This window comes from Apus apus, chromosome 4 (assembly GCF_020740795.1).
Source record: "Apus apus isolate bApuApu2 chromosome 4, bApuApu2.pri.cur, whole genome shotgun sequence".
In the NCBI taxonomy this organism is placed as follows: Eukaryota; Metazoa; Chordata; class Aves; order Apodiformes; family Apodidae; genus Apus; species Apus apus.
Window position 1 is genome coordinate 62,127,567 of NC_067285.1, and position 13,290 is coordinate 62,140,856.

General features: G+C 43.0%; 1 protein-coding gene across 1 annotated transcript; it reads right to left on the reverse strand.

Moving 5' to 3' along the window:
* Window positions 1-532: 532 nt before the first annotated feature.
* Window positions 533-12,509, reverse strand: LOC127383645 (cytochrome P450 2U1). Its single transcript, XM_051616871.1, has 5 exons — window positions 12,028-12,509; window positions 9,676-10,305; window positions 5,030-5,191; window positions 3,915-4,082; window positions 533-3,506 (listed from the first exon to the last, which is right to left on the reverse strand). The coding sequence occupies exons 1-5, from the start codon at window positions 12,464-12,466 to the stop codon at window positions 3,328-3,330; spliced, it is 1,578 nt and encodes a 525-aa protein (XP_051472831.1). The 5' UTR covers window positions 12,467-12,509; the 3' UTR covers window positions 533-3,327.
* Window positions 12,510-13,290: the final 781 nt, after the last annotated feature.

The following is a 13,290-nucleotide window of genomic DNA, read 5'->3' on the forward strand; positions in this document are numbered from 1 at the left end:
TCCTGCTTGGCCCTGCCCTCCCGTGTTGAGGGATCTCCTGCCTCTCCCTGGGCTTCCTCCTTGCCAGAAGCCCCAGCCTTCTGTCCACCACCCCAGGCTCTCCCCAGGCACCCGCTTCCTTCTCTGCCCTCTGCTCTCTGACCCCCCCTCATGCCAGGAGTCCAACAAAACTATACCAACTCTGCCCACAGTTTTGTTTCCTACCTCTTTCCTTAGACTATTCATCTCCTGGTGGGAACTCACTCTCCATTTTATCTTCCTTGTCTCTAACTTTTCCCTCTCCTTTTATTCCAAGCAACTTTTTAAAACTGCACTGAGAGAATGAACAGACATAGCATTCTATCATTTGATAAGAACATGCCTGGCATTGTATATTCCCAGTATAATTTTATTACCCCACCTCCTTATCTCTTCACCCAAAACATTTTATAACATCTTCTCATTCAAAAGCTTTCTTTGTAAAATGCCAGACACCACAAGCTTAGTGAACAAGTGGAACTCATTAAAATAACTATGCAAAGCTGCCAAAAACTTATTTAGGAATTACTTTATTAAAAATAAAATTACACGGAAGCAAACTCTGAAGTCATTTTTAGAAATAAAGACATTTCCAACATTCAGAAAGAGCCATCACTTCTATAAACACACACTTTTCAATAAGGCATTATTTGAAATGCTTTCTCTGCTACAAAAAGGTAGGGGAAGGATACATTCACAAATACAAACCAAATCTGGTAACACTTTACTTACAGTTTACCAAAAATGGCAACACATTTTTAAACCCACAAACATTTCATTGCTTTTGTGCTATTGTTTAGCTGTTTTCACAGCATCCTGAGAAAATTTCAGTGCATCTGGAAGGCATGAAAGGCAGGTCTTTATTGTAATTTCCAACAGCATCCTGCATCCCGGCAGACATTGACACAACTGCACCTCCACATCAGTACTTTTAGCTTGTCACACCACGCGGCCTCTGATTACAGGTATCATCAAAAACTGCATCTTAAGGTACTATTTGTAGAAGGATTTTTCAAAGGTGACATTTTAAACTAGTCCCAACAGGCAAAATGAGCACAAATATGTACAATTCCACATACTATGGAATTATGAGAATTGTGTCTTCTTTGGAATCTGTCAAAAAAAGAATACTACTAAAGTGCTTTTCAAACGTGTCCTCATTGATTAGAAGGACAGGTATTTAACATAAATTATCAATTGCACACCAATATCATTATGTTGCTTTAATAGGCATCTCAACAGAAAGATAAATATTACCAGCACTTAATTTTAGCTTTGCAATCAAGCAAATATAGTTTTATGAACTTCCAGACAAAATCCCAAGTGTACAGAATCCATTTATTCACTGGAAAGTATACAGTTAAAGAAATAAATTATCTATTACTCCAATACTGTCAGCTTTTAGTTCAGGTTTACTAGCCTTGGTACCAAACTCAACTTTATTGTGCTATGGGGTTTTCAAAAATGTTACACAAAGACAAGACTGAACATGAGCATGGACAACCTAGAAAGTCTTAAGATAGCCTATGTAAGAACTGGAAGTTTTCACATCAGCAGTGGGGTACCTGACCAACTAAATATATAATCCAGAAATTAAGCCAATCTATTATTCAGAACAGCTAACAGAAAATATTAATTTAAATCCAAAATAACTGTCTTACAGTCTTTGCTAGGCACTACCTGCCTTTTAAAACCTCAAGTTAAAAAGTGATAAAAACAGAAGTTAATTTGAAGTTGAAGAGTTAACTCTTATTTTACAATTTAGGTTTAGTTTCTGTTCTGGAATACCCAACTCCACTCCACAGTCAAGTTCACATTTCCATCTTGTAAACTTGACATTAGGAGGACATTTTCTATATCTCCAATAAGGGAAACAAAAAAATCCTTACACAAGTACATATGTACTTATTTAATCTGATATGAAAATCTGCTAGATCAAAGGGTGTATAAAGAGATTTAAAGATGATTAAGAACAATAATTTAAAAGTTAATTTTACATGTCAGAATTCCAAAAGATCACTTTTGATGTGTGAGGGATCTTTGAAATAAAAGGCAAGATGGAGTGTCCCCTTCTGAAACACCCAAGGCTTCCCTGGCGACTGGTTTGATAGTGGGAAACAGCACTGAAATTTTGCATTTGAAAAGAGTAAGGTATGATACCACTAATACGGTATGAACTACAGATCTTTTTACTCCACATGGAAGATAGCAAAGAGAAAGCCTTTATACACAAACCTCAAGTTTGTTAGATTCCTCATGTTCCATGCCTAAACATGTAAGACATCTGTAGTGCTGTATTGATGCTGTGTTTGAAGTAAGACTCCAGTTCCCAAAGCCAAAAAGGTAGTGGCAGTACTGTCCACAGTCCCTGTAAATGCTAAACCTGAGTGCAAGCCCCAGCCTCAGGATTAAGCATGGAGAGTTTTCCCTGATGAGTAGGCTGTTGGTCTCATCCAGACTGCAGCCACTGCTGGCGTGGGGAAAACAGTGAATATGAAGTGGCAGTACAGATGTTGTCTTGAGTACCTGCTTGGCACCAGAGAGAACAGACTTCTGTTTCTCGTTAGAGAACTCTGCTCTCATTTATATTCTGAGATAAAGCATCTGCATCCAGATGCTGCCCGCCCCTTTCATGTTAAGAACACTGTATGTTCAAGGATTCACTTTGCCTCCAAGCCTGGGTTTTTTAGGATTGGCACCTGCTTGTTTATAGTGAGCCTTGATAATCCAGGAATCCCATCTACACCTAATGAGTTACTTTCAAGAAAGAGTCCTCCAAGGTTAAAATAAGCGTGATTTAGTAGTCTCCAAAAAGCATCTATCATTATTTAAGCTCAGTTATAATGTTTCTTTACACAGAAAAAAAACCCAACACCCTCTCATTCATTAATTCTTTTGCTATTAGATGATGTCCTTTGCTCATTTGGTAAAATAAATGTTTACATACTGCTTTTACCAAAATAACAATTACTATTTGCTAAAGCATTATCAGATGTTTTGGACCATTCTCCCATAATTAATATTTGACAAACTGACATTAGTAGCTTATAGACAGAGGGGCTAACCCCAGAAAATGTTAGCATCACATCACAAACTATGCTGTCAGTTCATTTGTGGAATGCAACAGCTGACAAAAAAAGCCAACAAATTTTCTTTTTCCAGAAGTGTCAATCGGTCTTTCTCACTGACTATGAAAGCCTCTGGAGTTGGTGGTTTTCTGGAAAGAATGTAACAAAGTAAGCTAGAAACAAAATAAAGCTGGATTTTTAAAGTGCAGTATTTCTTCGTTTAATCTTTGTAGATGTTCTATTATTTCTTCAAAGCTATTATATTGAACGGACATGGAGCTAAAGTCAGACCAAACCTTCCCTCCATAGATGGTTTTGCATCATTTTCAGGATACAAAAAGGTAAAACTTTGCATTAGACTTGCAAAAATTAAGAACAGCTCCATTTTTGCCAACTGCTCTCCCATGCACACACGTTTACCTAAAGAACAGTTAAAAGAGATGTATTACTGTTTTTATACTGTTGATGCATTTGTTAACACACATACAACTCCCATGCTTGCATAGTCCAAACACAGAAAGGCTCAAGCTACTACTTATCTCTGAATTCTGAAGCTTTGGTCTCCTGTATTTCAGCCTAAGCCTTGGCCACCTGTCCTGCTTCTTAACAGCATTTACACACACAGCATAGTATTAATAATTTCTAGTTTCTCCCTAGCAACTGCAGACTTCAGGAACCAAACCCAACCCATTTTTCAAGCCACCAACTGTAATATAAAGTTCTGTAGTTGGTCATACAAGCAACTTTCACATCTTACGCCTCCAAGGTCCTACACTTGAAATACCACTTTCCCCCCAGCCAGCTCTTCACTGTGTGCGAGTATCTTACCCATTCCAAAAGGAATGAATGCCTCTTTCTTAATTAGCTGGCCATTTTCATCCAGGAATCTTGATGGTTGAAATTCATCTGGTTTTTCCCAAAGGTTAGGATCTCTGTGTACTGACCACAAGTTGGGAACGATCACACTGCCCTTAGGAATAGTATATCCCTGCAGTACTTTAAACAAAAATACAGAGACAGAAGATCAGACAAGTTGCTAGAAGTACACATGGGAGTCTCATAGTTGTTAAAAAGATGACTAGATGATATCACAAAACTTATATGGATCCCAAGCTGTGGGCTGCAAATGAAGCAGGAGCTTCAGGCAAAGGTAGCCTGCCTAGGTCAGAACTGAGCAGCTGAAAGCAGCTGGAAAGACATCAAGTTACACCAAGAGCTCCCTGCTGGGAAAAGGAAGCAGCAACCATTCAAAATGCACTCTGCTGCATGGGAGTGCTGCGACCCACTTTCCTTCTGTTCCTGTGCTGTCACAGAGGAAGAGGGAAGATTTTGAACTGTTATCACAAAAGGGGTTTGAAGTGACTGTTCTCATTTCAGCTTGTTGCACCTCACTGTCCTGCAAGCCAAAAACATTTCAGAAAAACAGATCAATGCATTGCTGGGTTTAAAAGTCAAGTATTGCTACCACGCTCTCAGTTTGGCCACTGTTCAGCTATGTTTATGAAAACATACTGCCAACAAGATGACTTGGGAAAGGATATTTTTAGTTGTTTTCTGTAGGTGTGGAGCTCAATGGCATAAGCCTTTCAAGCTTTAGCAAACCAATTGCTCCAGATTGATAGTTTCAGACCTCTGTGTAAGATGTCCAAAATCAGATGCCCACTTCAGGTACAGAGTCTTAGCTGCCAACTATCACAAAGCACACCAGTCAACACAAGCTTAGAAAAGAAACTGCTCGAAGCTAGCAAACTTCTGGATGTTAGGTCAGACATGCTACTTAAATAGAGGAGCATCTTGAGCCCGTCTATTCTCTATAAACGGCATTTTACGTACTTGGGTTACATGTCTAATACGTAAACAAGGCCTTTGTAAATTGTCACTAGATATCCCATCAGTTCTTCACCCACAAAAGAAATGCTGTATTAACAAGTCTCTACACTTACCAGCAGTTTCTGAGGCCATTCGAGGAATAGACAGGGGAACAACCGCAGTCATCCTCTGCACTTCCAGAATGGTTGCCTCTGTGAAAGGCATTTGAGCCTTGTGGGAAAGGGAGGGTATTTTGTCACATCCTAGAACTGCTTCAATTTCTGCATGAACCTTCTCTATTCAAAGGGAGTACAGAAAAAAATAAATTAAATATGCACAATATGCAAGATGACATCATCTCAATTCAATTTTCCTGTGCTCCATTGTTTGAATTTGTCAAAAATGACTGCAAGACCTGTGATCCTCAGCTAAAATAATTACTCCAAACATAAGCCTTAAGAACAGACTCCGTTAAGAACAAAACAACTAAGAACAATCTTGACAACTGTCAAGAGTAAAGCTACTGAGATGACAGATATTGTTAGCACATCCGTATTGGAAAAGTACAGGAGAAGTTCTGTTCTAGTTCCAAATGTATCCATAACCTTAGTTTAAGATTTTAACTCTACAGTAATTTGAATGATGAAAACATCAATCTGCATTTAAAAAACAAACAAACCAACCCCAAAACAATCAAAAAAAACCAAAAAAAAAACCAAAAAAACAACACAATAAAAAAAATGACTGTACACTGTGTGGCTGAGCTGGCTTTTGGCCCTGAGGAGATCCAGTTCTCAGAACTGGGAAAGGTAGTGAAGAGGGAGGAAAGCTTTTCTCTGGAGCAGGATTTCTGATGCTGTTACTGCAAATATTTAAGCCACTTAACTCTGTTTCCTGCTTTATACTCACAGAACCTAAACTTAGCTATTTCCTAGTTCCCCCAAAAGGCAGCAGCACATGCTCCTTCCCCCATTCAGCCCTTCTGCAGAGGAAAAACAGAAGTCAACAAGCTTATCTCCCCTATCATTCATATGAGGCACAAAGTGTCAAAATATTTGTTTGCCCCTTTAATTTCACTAAAGGCTCAGCATACAAGTGATTCTCTTCATAGATGCTTCCAAGATGCAAGACTTCCTTCACCCATGTATAGGATGACACTTTTCTTTCAGGTAACTTGGAATCTGCCTACACAGCAAATGACAACCTTGAAAGAGGGTACCACAAATTTAACCTTTAATTAAAACAAAACAAAACAAACAAGTCAGTTTTCATTTTTTGCCCTTGATATCCTGAATATTTTGTGCTTGACACACTTTTTTTCCCCGAGATTCAAAACCCAGGCTGCTGATACCGTGAGTTTTTACACTTTTCTCTCCTTAGCACTGATTCAAGATTAAATAAAAGCTCAGTGCAAAGAAGTTTCTCAGTTTTCAGAGCAGCATTCAGAAATACCGTACCAGCTGTGTTCAACGAGCAGTTGCTGCCACCTATTGGGTTTGCCAGGAAAACAAGTTCTCAGCTGAGGAACACAGTAAAAATTACTGCAACTGCAAGAGGTTTGCTAATGGTGTGGCTCTCGAGTACCTGCTTTGCGGGGCTTCATTACTTTTTTTTAGTGACACATGATAGCCCTGTATTCAGGTGCATACAGTCACAATAAAGTTTTAAATGTTTTTTAATAAATAAATAAATAAAAAGAAAAACAGGGAGACTGTCTGATGCCAAATGCCACACCAGCATTTTACCACAGAATCACAGAATGGGTAAGAAGGGACTGTAAAGATCCTCTAGTTCCAACCTCCCGCATGGGCAGGGACACCTCCCACTAGACTACGTTGCTTAGAGCCCCATCCAACCTGGCCTTGAACGTTCTTCCAAATGTCCAACCTAAATCTCCCCTCCTCCAGTTTTAATCAGTTACCTCTCCTCCTCTCACTACAAACCCTTGCAAAAAGCCCCTCCTCAGCTTTCCTGTAGGTACTGGAAGGCCACTATGAGGTCTCCCCAGAGCCTTCTCTTCTCCAGGCTGAACAACCCCAACTCTCTCAGCCTGGAGAGGGGTTCCAGCCCTTTGATCATCTTCCTGCCCCTCCTCCGGACTCTATCCAGGAGCTCCATGTCCTACTCTATGTTGGGGGCTCCAGAACTGGACACAGTACTTATTATCCTGAGTAACATTTTCGAGTTTGTAAAGATATGCAGAACTATACAGAAAGCAGCCAAACAACTGCTCACATGAGCATCTGCAAAAATGGCAACTTGCAGAGATCTCTGCTAACAGCATGTTAGACGAACTGCTCCACTACACTTCATGTATATAAAACTTCACAGTTCTTCAGAAGTCGGGAACCAAAACGAAGTCAGGGAACAGACCAAACCAAATACTCCCCACTGCCTCCCTACACGTACACGCACACAAATATATACACACCCACCCGCCCTTCTCTCTTTCCATTTTAAAAGCAAAACTGACTTCCCAGGACAAATACATTATTTCTGATTTTTTTCTCTGATGGCCCTGTATTTGCCTTTCCAGAAAGTGTCTGCAACATTTGCTACTGCTAAAAGCTACACAATTCTGGTATTTTATTTACAGGATAAGAGAAATATATTACCAGATAAAAAGAAGAAAATAAAAAAAAAGAAAAAAGACCCATACATGATTCCCAAGCAATCAGAATAAATAAGCAAGGGGTCACTACAAGTAAGAGAAGTACATTACATAACTAAGTGAAATACTCTGGACTACTTATTTTTATTATTTGACAACAGCCACAGCATAAGGAAAAGGGAAATCAGACAGAGGCAATAAACCTGTGAGAGATCAGAGAAGAGTGAGAACTGATTAGCACATACATATACAGTACCAGGCAGTAGGGAAAGGGGTTAAAAAAAACAACCAACCAACCAAAAATCCTCTAGATCTCATTCCTGTAATTTAGAACACATCTAATTAATGTAACTGCATATCAAGTCAAGCAGTGATAATACATAGCCATTAAAAATAGAATAAGCCTATGCAATAACTTTTTTTTCATTCGTTCCCAGTGGACTCTCTCCCCCATATACTGATGCCCTATTTTGCAATCTTTGCTCAAGAATTTGGTTGACTTTGTGCAATAAACTATGATCTTGACCTACTTAAAGAGATTATTCCAGACAGGAATGTAAACAAGTATCTATTTGCTTATTTGCAAAGCATATGAAAAACTCAAAATCTCAAATACTTGATAAAAATATTCCAGGATTATATTGTTAGAAAAATTGAGGTTTACCCTTCTCCACTTCAGATCAGCAAGAGGTATGGGCAAAGCAGCAGTCTGCTGGGGAAATGTTTCACTACTATAAATTGAGGTAGAATTATCTAATAGAATCTGTCCATTCTGCCAAAGTTTCCAGTCTGCATGTACCTGAAAATCTTTCTAGTGGAAATCAGTTGCTATATAGTACTTTAGGAGAAGTTGCTAATAAATTAAGAATTCAATTGCTTTATTTTTCTTAAATTCTACCAAATTCTCAATTTGCTAAATAGTACTACAGAAAACACTGGCTTTGCAACCACATGTGCTGTGACAAGACTCAGTATAGAAAAATATTTAACCAAGATTAATTTAAGTCTTTGGCGATGGAAATCTATCCTAAGAAGATCTGGAATTTAACTCTAGCAAGTGCTATTTTTATACTGTAACCTCTCCAACACCACTGGTCACTTCTATATCCCCAAAAATCTACAAGTAACTTTCCAGAACTTGGTCACAAACAATAACTAGATCATAGCACCACCAAATAATCTGGGTTGCAAGGAATCACTGGAGGTCAGCTGATCTAAATCTTTACTCAAAGCAAAGTTATCATCCAAGTTAGATCTAACTCTGTATCACTATTCAGGGTCATATCCCACTGAGTTTTGAATACTTCCAAAGTTGGAGATTCTGTTTAGTCTTGGGGCAAGCTGTTGCACTGCTTGCTATCTTCATAAGGAATTATTTTTTTCCCCAGTATCTGATGTGAATTTTCATGTTATGGACTCTCTCTCCTGCCCCCTCTTCCCTCCACAGCATACCTCAGAGGAGATCTTCTTGGCATTTTCCAATCAGGTAGCTGCAGACAGCTTAAGGTCTCCCCTCAGTCACCTTTCCCAACAACTGAATAAGCCACGTTCCTTCTGTCTCTCCTCTGGGGCCATGAGCTCCACATCTTTCACCCCTCCCCATACTCAGCAACCTACCTACCTGCCATGCCCATTCAAGATGGATGGGGAGAGGCCTTGCAATGACACTGACCAGCTGCCACAGACTTGTGTAAGTCCAATTTGCTTAAGTTGTCTCTAATTTGATGTTCCTCTACAGTGGCTAGGGCTTCAACTGCCCAGCCCCTCCTGCTAGGCTCAAGAACCTCTGTTTTCAGGGAGGCATAAAAGCAGATCTGTCACATATATCACTTCTATAAGCCTGGAATGCAACAATTGCCAGAGCTTTTGAAACATGCTAAGGTTCCCAGAAGTTGCTTGAGAAATATAAAGTTGTCCCAAAACAGAAGAAATGCATAGACTAAAGGACCACTTAGTTAATACACAGCACTAACTTAGAGCACTAGAGACCATCATAACAGAGCAGGATAGAAGATGTCTGATTACATATCAGCCTTTCAAATTACATGTATGCACGTGCCATTTGCACTCCAAATTACTTCTCTACTGTTGCTGTTTGCTTCTGCTTCTGAACATTCAATCTAGAACTTTACAGCTGGAATAAAACACCTAGAATAAAAATAGTCTTACCTTGTACTTCTGGGTAGAGAGACATGTAGAGCAGGCACCACAGTAACGTGTTGGAAGTAGTGTCTGTGCCTGCAATGAAGAGGTCACCAATGATAAAAAACAGGTAGTCTTCATTAAAACTGCTCTCCTTGTTCTTTTCTTCTTCCGCATGGATGAAGTACATATCAATGAAGTCCCTGGGATTTGCTGTATCCAGCGTATCCCTGTGCTGTGCAATTATTTTCTTTAGAAAAGCAGTAATATCTAATTCCGTCTTCCTAAGTTCCCAGAAAGGCCCAAAGGGAAGGTAGTAGAGCCAAGGGCAGATATTGACCAGCATCATAGAGCTGTTCACACTCAGCTCTAGTGCCCGGGCCATGTTCTTCAGCATCGTCTTGAACTCAACATCTTCATAGTTAAAACGCTTCCCAAAGGCCATGGAACAGATAACATTGGATACTGCATTGCGAATTATTGGAAAGGGATTAAATGCATCCTTTCCATGTTTCAGCATTTCCTCCTTTATAAATTTCAGCTCCTCAATGATTTTTGGCTCTAAGCTGTGTCTTCCTACCCCAAAATGACGCAGTGTTGCAAGAGAGAATTTCCTCTGTTGCTTCCAGACAGGGCCATAAGGTGCAAAAATAACACCTGGAAGAGAAAGGGGTAATCTGAAACCAAAATACTTTATTTTGAAGAAGAAAATAGTTAGGCCTGCAACCCAAGAGCCAGAAGAGAGGGAAAAAATACATAGCAGATCTATCCCAAGCATGCGCTAGAAGCTGAAGAGCAACACGAGGTGCTTCGTAACAGCTTTGGGAAATCCTGTCCCTGTTTTCCTGAACCAGCAAAATGAATATGACAGCTGCATCAATAGTTTTAGCAGTTTTTGCAAGACACTACGAGGTGGAGAAATGGTACTGTGGATGCTTTATTACAAGTGAGAACAATTTTGTAGGAATTGTTCTCTTAGGGACATGGGTCAGCTATAGCCTTTTCTCCTCAATGTCCTGAGACAAGAACTCCTTCAGCGAGGCAGAAGATAGTAAGACACAAACCAGTTTGCATTTCTTTTCTCCTTCTATTTGCACTTTTATGTTCCCCTTTCTATTCTCCTGTTATACAGGCTTCTCAATACTGTTTGCATGTGTACCTATTTCTACACAAGCAAGGTTTTTCTTCAACTATAATCAAAATACAGGCTATGCGTGTTGCAAACAAACTGGAAAGCCAAAGACAGGTTCAGAGGCACTTGGCAAAAACCTACTTGATTTGCATCTCAACAGTTTTGATGCCTCTAGGCATATGTTCTGCAGGATTTTATCATTATGAAACACAAGATAAATTCAATCCCTCAGCTTCAAATATAAATACTGCTCACTTACAAACATTTATTTAATTGAATTCACAGACCACACCACAGATACGGCAGCGTAACAAAATACACGATCTGCTATTTCTAACGTACTCCATGGCTAACCTGAGAAAGTCTCAAGTCATCAAAACACAAGCTAGTTCTGCTTTTACTGTTCCAGTAAGGTGAAACCACACCTGTCTTTCTTCTGGAAATATAAATTTACTTTATACAAGCAACATCTTTTCTGCAAATTCAATGCCAAATTTAAAACGCTGAGACGTTCTGACTGTGATATTGCCATTGTGTCTCTAAACTCCCCAAGCCACCCCCCCCCCCCCTTTTTTTTTTTTTGCAAAAGCTACTGAACTCTCCTTTGACCTATTAAAACGCCAAATCCCAAATGCTCCAAGTTTCGACAGGCCGAGTAACACAGCTGCAGAGAGCCCAGCAACAGCAGCCCCCGGGCAGGCAGCGCAGCTACAGGACCTGGCACAGAAGCCTGCTCTCAGCCACCCTTACCGTGGCAAGAAGGGGGGAAGCGCATCATTTCACTGCTGCCACAGTACTCAAAATGTCTCCTCCCGAAGAAAAGCTAAAATCAGACAGCCCCCCCTCTCCCCCGGTGACAGACGAGCCGCTCCTTTCATCTCCGCACAGCCGCCGTTCGTTCGCCGGACGGAGGAGAGGGCACCAGGCAGCGCGGTCACCCCGCGGTCCCCGCCGCGCACCGCGCAGCCCCGCGGAGCCGGCAGGGATGCTGCACGTCCGCCTCGGGGCAGGGCGGCCTTCCCGCTGCGCGCCCCCGGCAGCGGCAGGGACGGGCAAGAAGCAGGGAAGCGGTTCAGCCCGTAGTTCGCAACCACGATGGGTAAACTCGGCACGGCAGCCACGAACAGCTCCCGCCGTGCGGTACCGCACCCGCCTCCTGCCTCCTGCCCGCGTCCCCGGCCGCCTGCCGGCCCCGGGGGGCTACGAGCTGAGCCCCCAGGCCCGGCCCCCACCCCCGGGAGCCTTACCCTTCTTGTGGGTGATCATGAGGACGATGGGGACGGTGGGCCGGTCGCTGAACACCTCCGCCTTCTGCACCAGGGCCTCCCGCACCGCCCCGAAGGTGTTGAGGACGATCAAGGGGCGGCTGCCCACGAAGAGCCGGAAGACGCTGCCGTACAGCTTGGTGAGGCCGGTGAGGAAGACGTGCGGGGAGGCGGCGGGGGAGCCCTGCCCCGCGCCCCACACGTCCGCTGCCCACCGCCTCAGCAGCGGCGGCGGCAGCAGGGCGAAGGCGAAGTTGCCCACCAGCGGCCAGGGCGCCGGGCCCGGCGGCAGCCCCGGCGGCGCCCGCGCCCGCCGCAGCAGCCAGCAGCAGCCCAGCCAGCCCAGCAGCGCCAGCAGCAGCTCGGTGGCGCTCGGGGCCCGCAGCAGCCACGTCCAGGCGGCCGTGCCCGCCGCCGCCATCCCCGCCGCCGGCCCGTTACGCGGCCCCGCTCCCCGCCCCCGCGCAGCGGCTTAAGATGGCGCGGCCGGGAGGCGAGGCCCGGCGGCGGGCAGAGCCCATCGCAGCCCCGCGGGCGGGGGGGCGGGCAGGGCCGCCCCGGGGCCGGGCCGAGCGGGGCTGCGGGCGGGGTGCCCCGGGCAGCAGCCGAGTGCGCTGCCGAGCAGGGCAGGGCGAGAAGGTCTCGGTAAGGTCCGCCTAGCTAAGAAAAAAAAAAAAAAAAAAAAAAGCTACTGTTCCTCACAGACTCCTAGGACTTACTTTCAAACGCTCCGTATGTCAAAATCTAATTTCATTTGGGCTTAGAAGGAAAGGAAATAACAGAGTACGGCTCTTCCTTCCCCAGTACAACAGCTGGCACTTCGAGGTAACAGCCCGGATTTTGTTTTCCTAACGAAGGACTAACCTGGAACAGTGTCCCTCAGCCCGGAGGCCAAGCAGCCCCCGGCAGACGCGGGCAGCCCTGAGGCTTTTCAGAGCTGGACCTGAACTTTAGAGGAAAAGATGGTTTTAGTTCTTATCCTCCCCCATAAAACAAACAAACAAAAACCAAACCCAACTGGTTTTCTAACTTCCCCAACCCTGTGAACACACCTTAGTGCACTTTCCCCACCTGATCAAGCTAAAATTTAAACCCTATAAAGGGTCATTAGATGTTGGAAAATGCTACAGCATGGTCTTCCAAACCACTTCCTGCAGCATCAGTGATTTTAGTAAGCATTCTTGATACCCCCTCACTGAAACAGAAGAGCACTGTGGGCAAAACACAAGGACACCACCTTTAAAG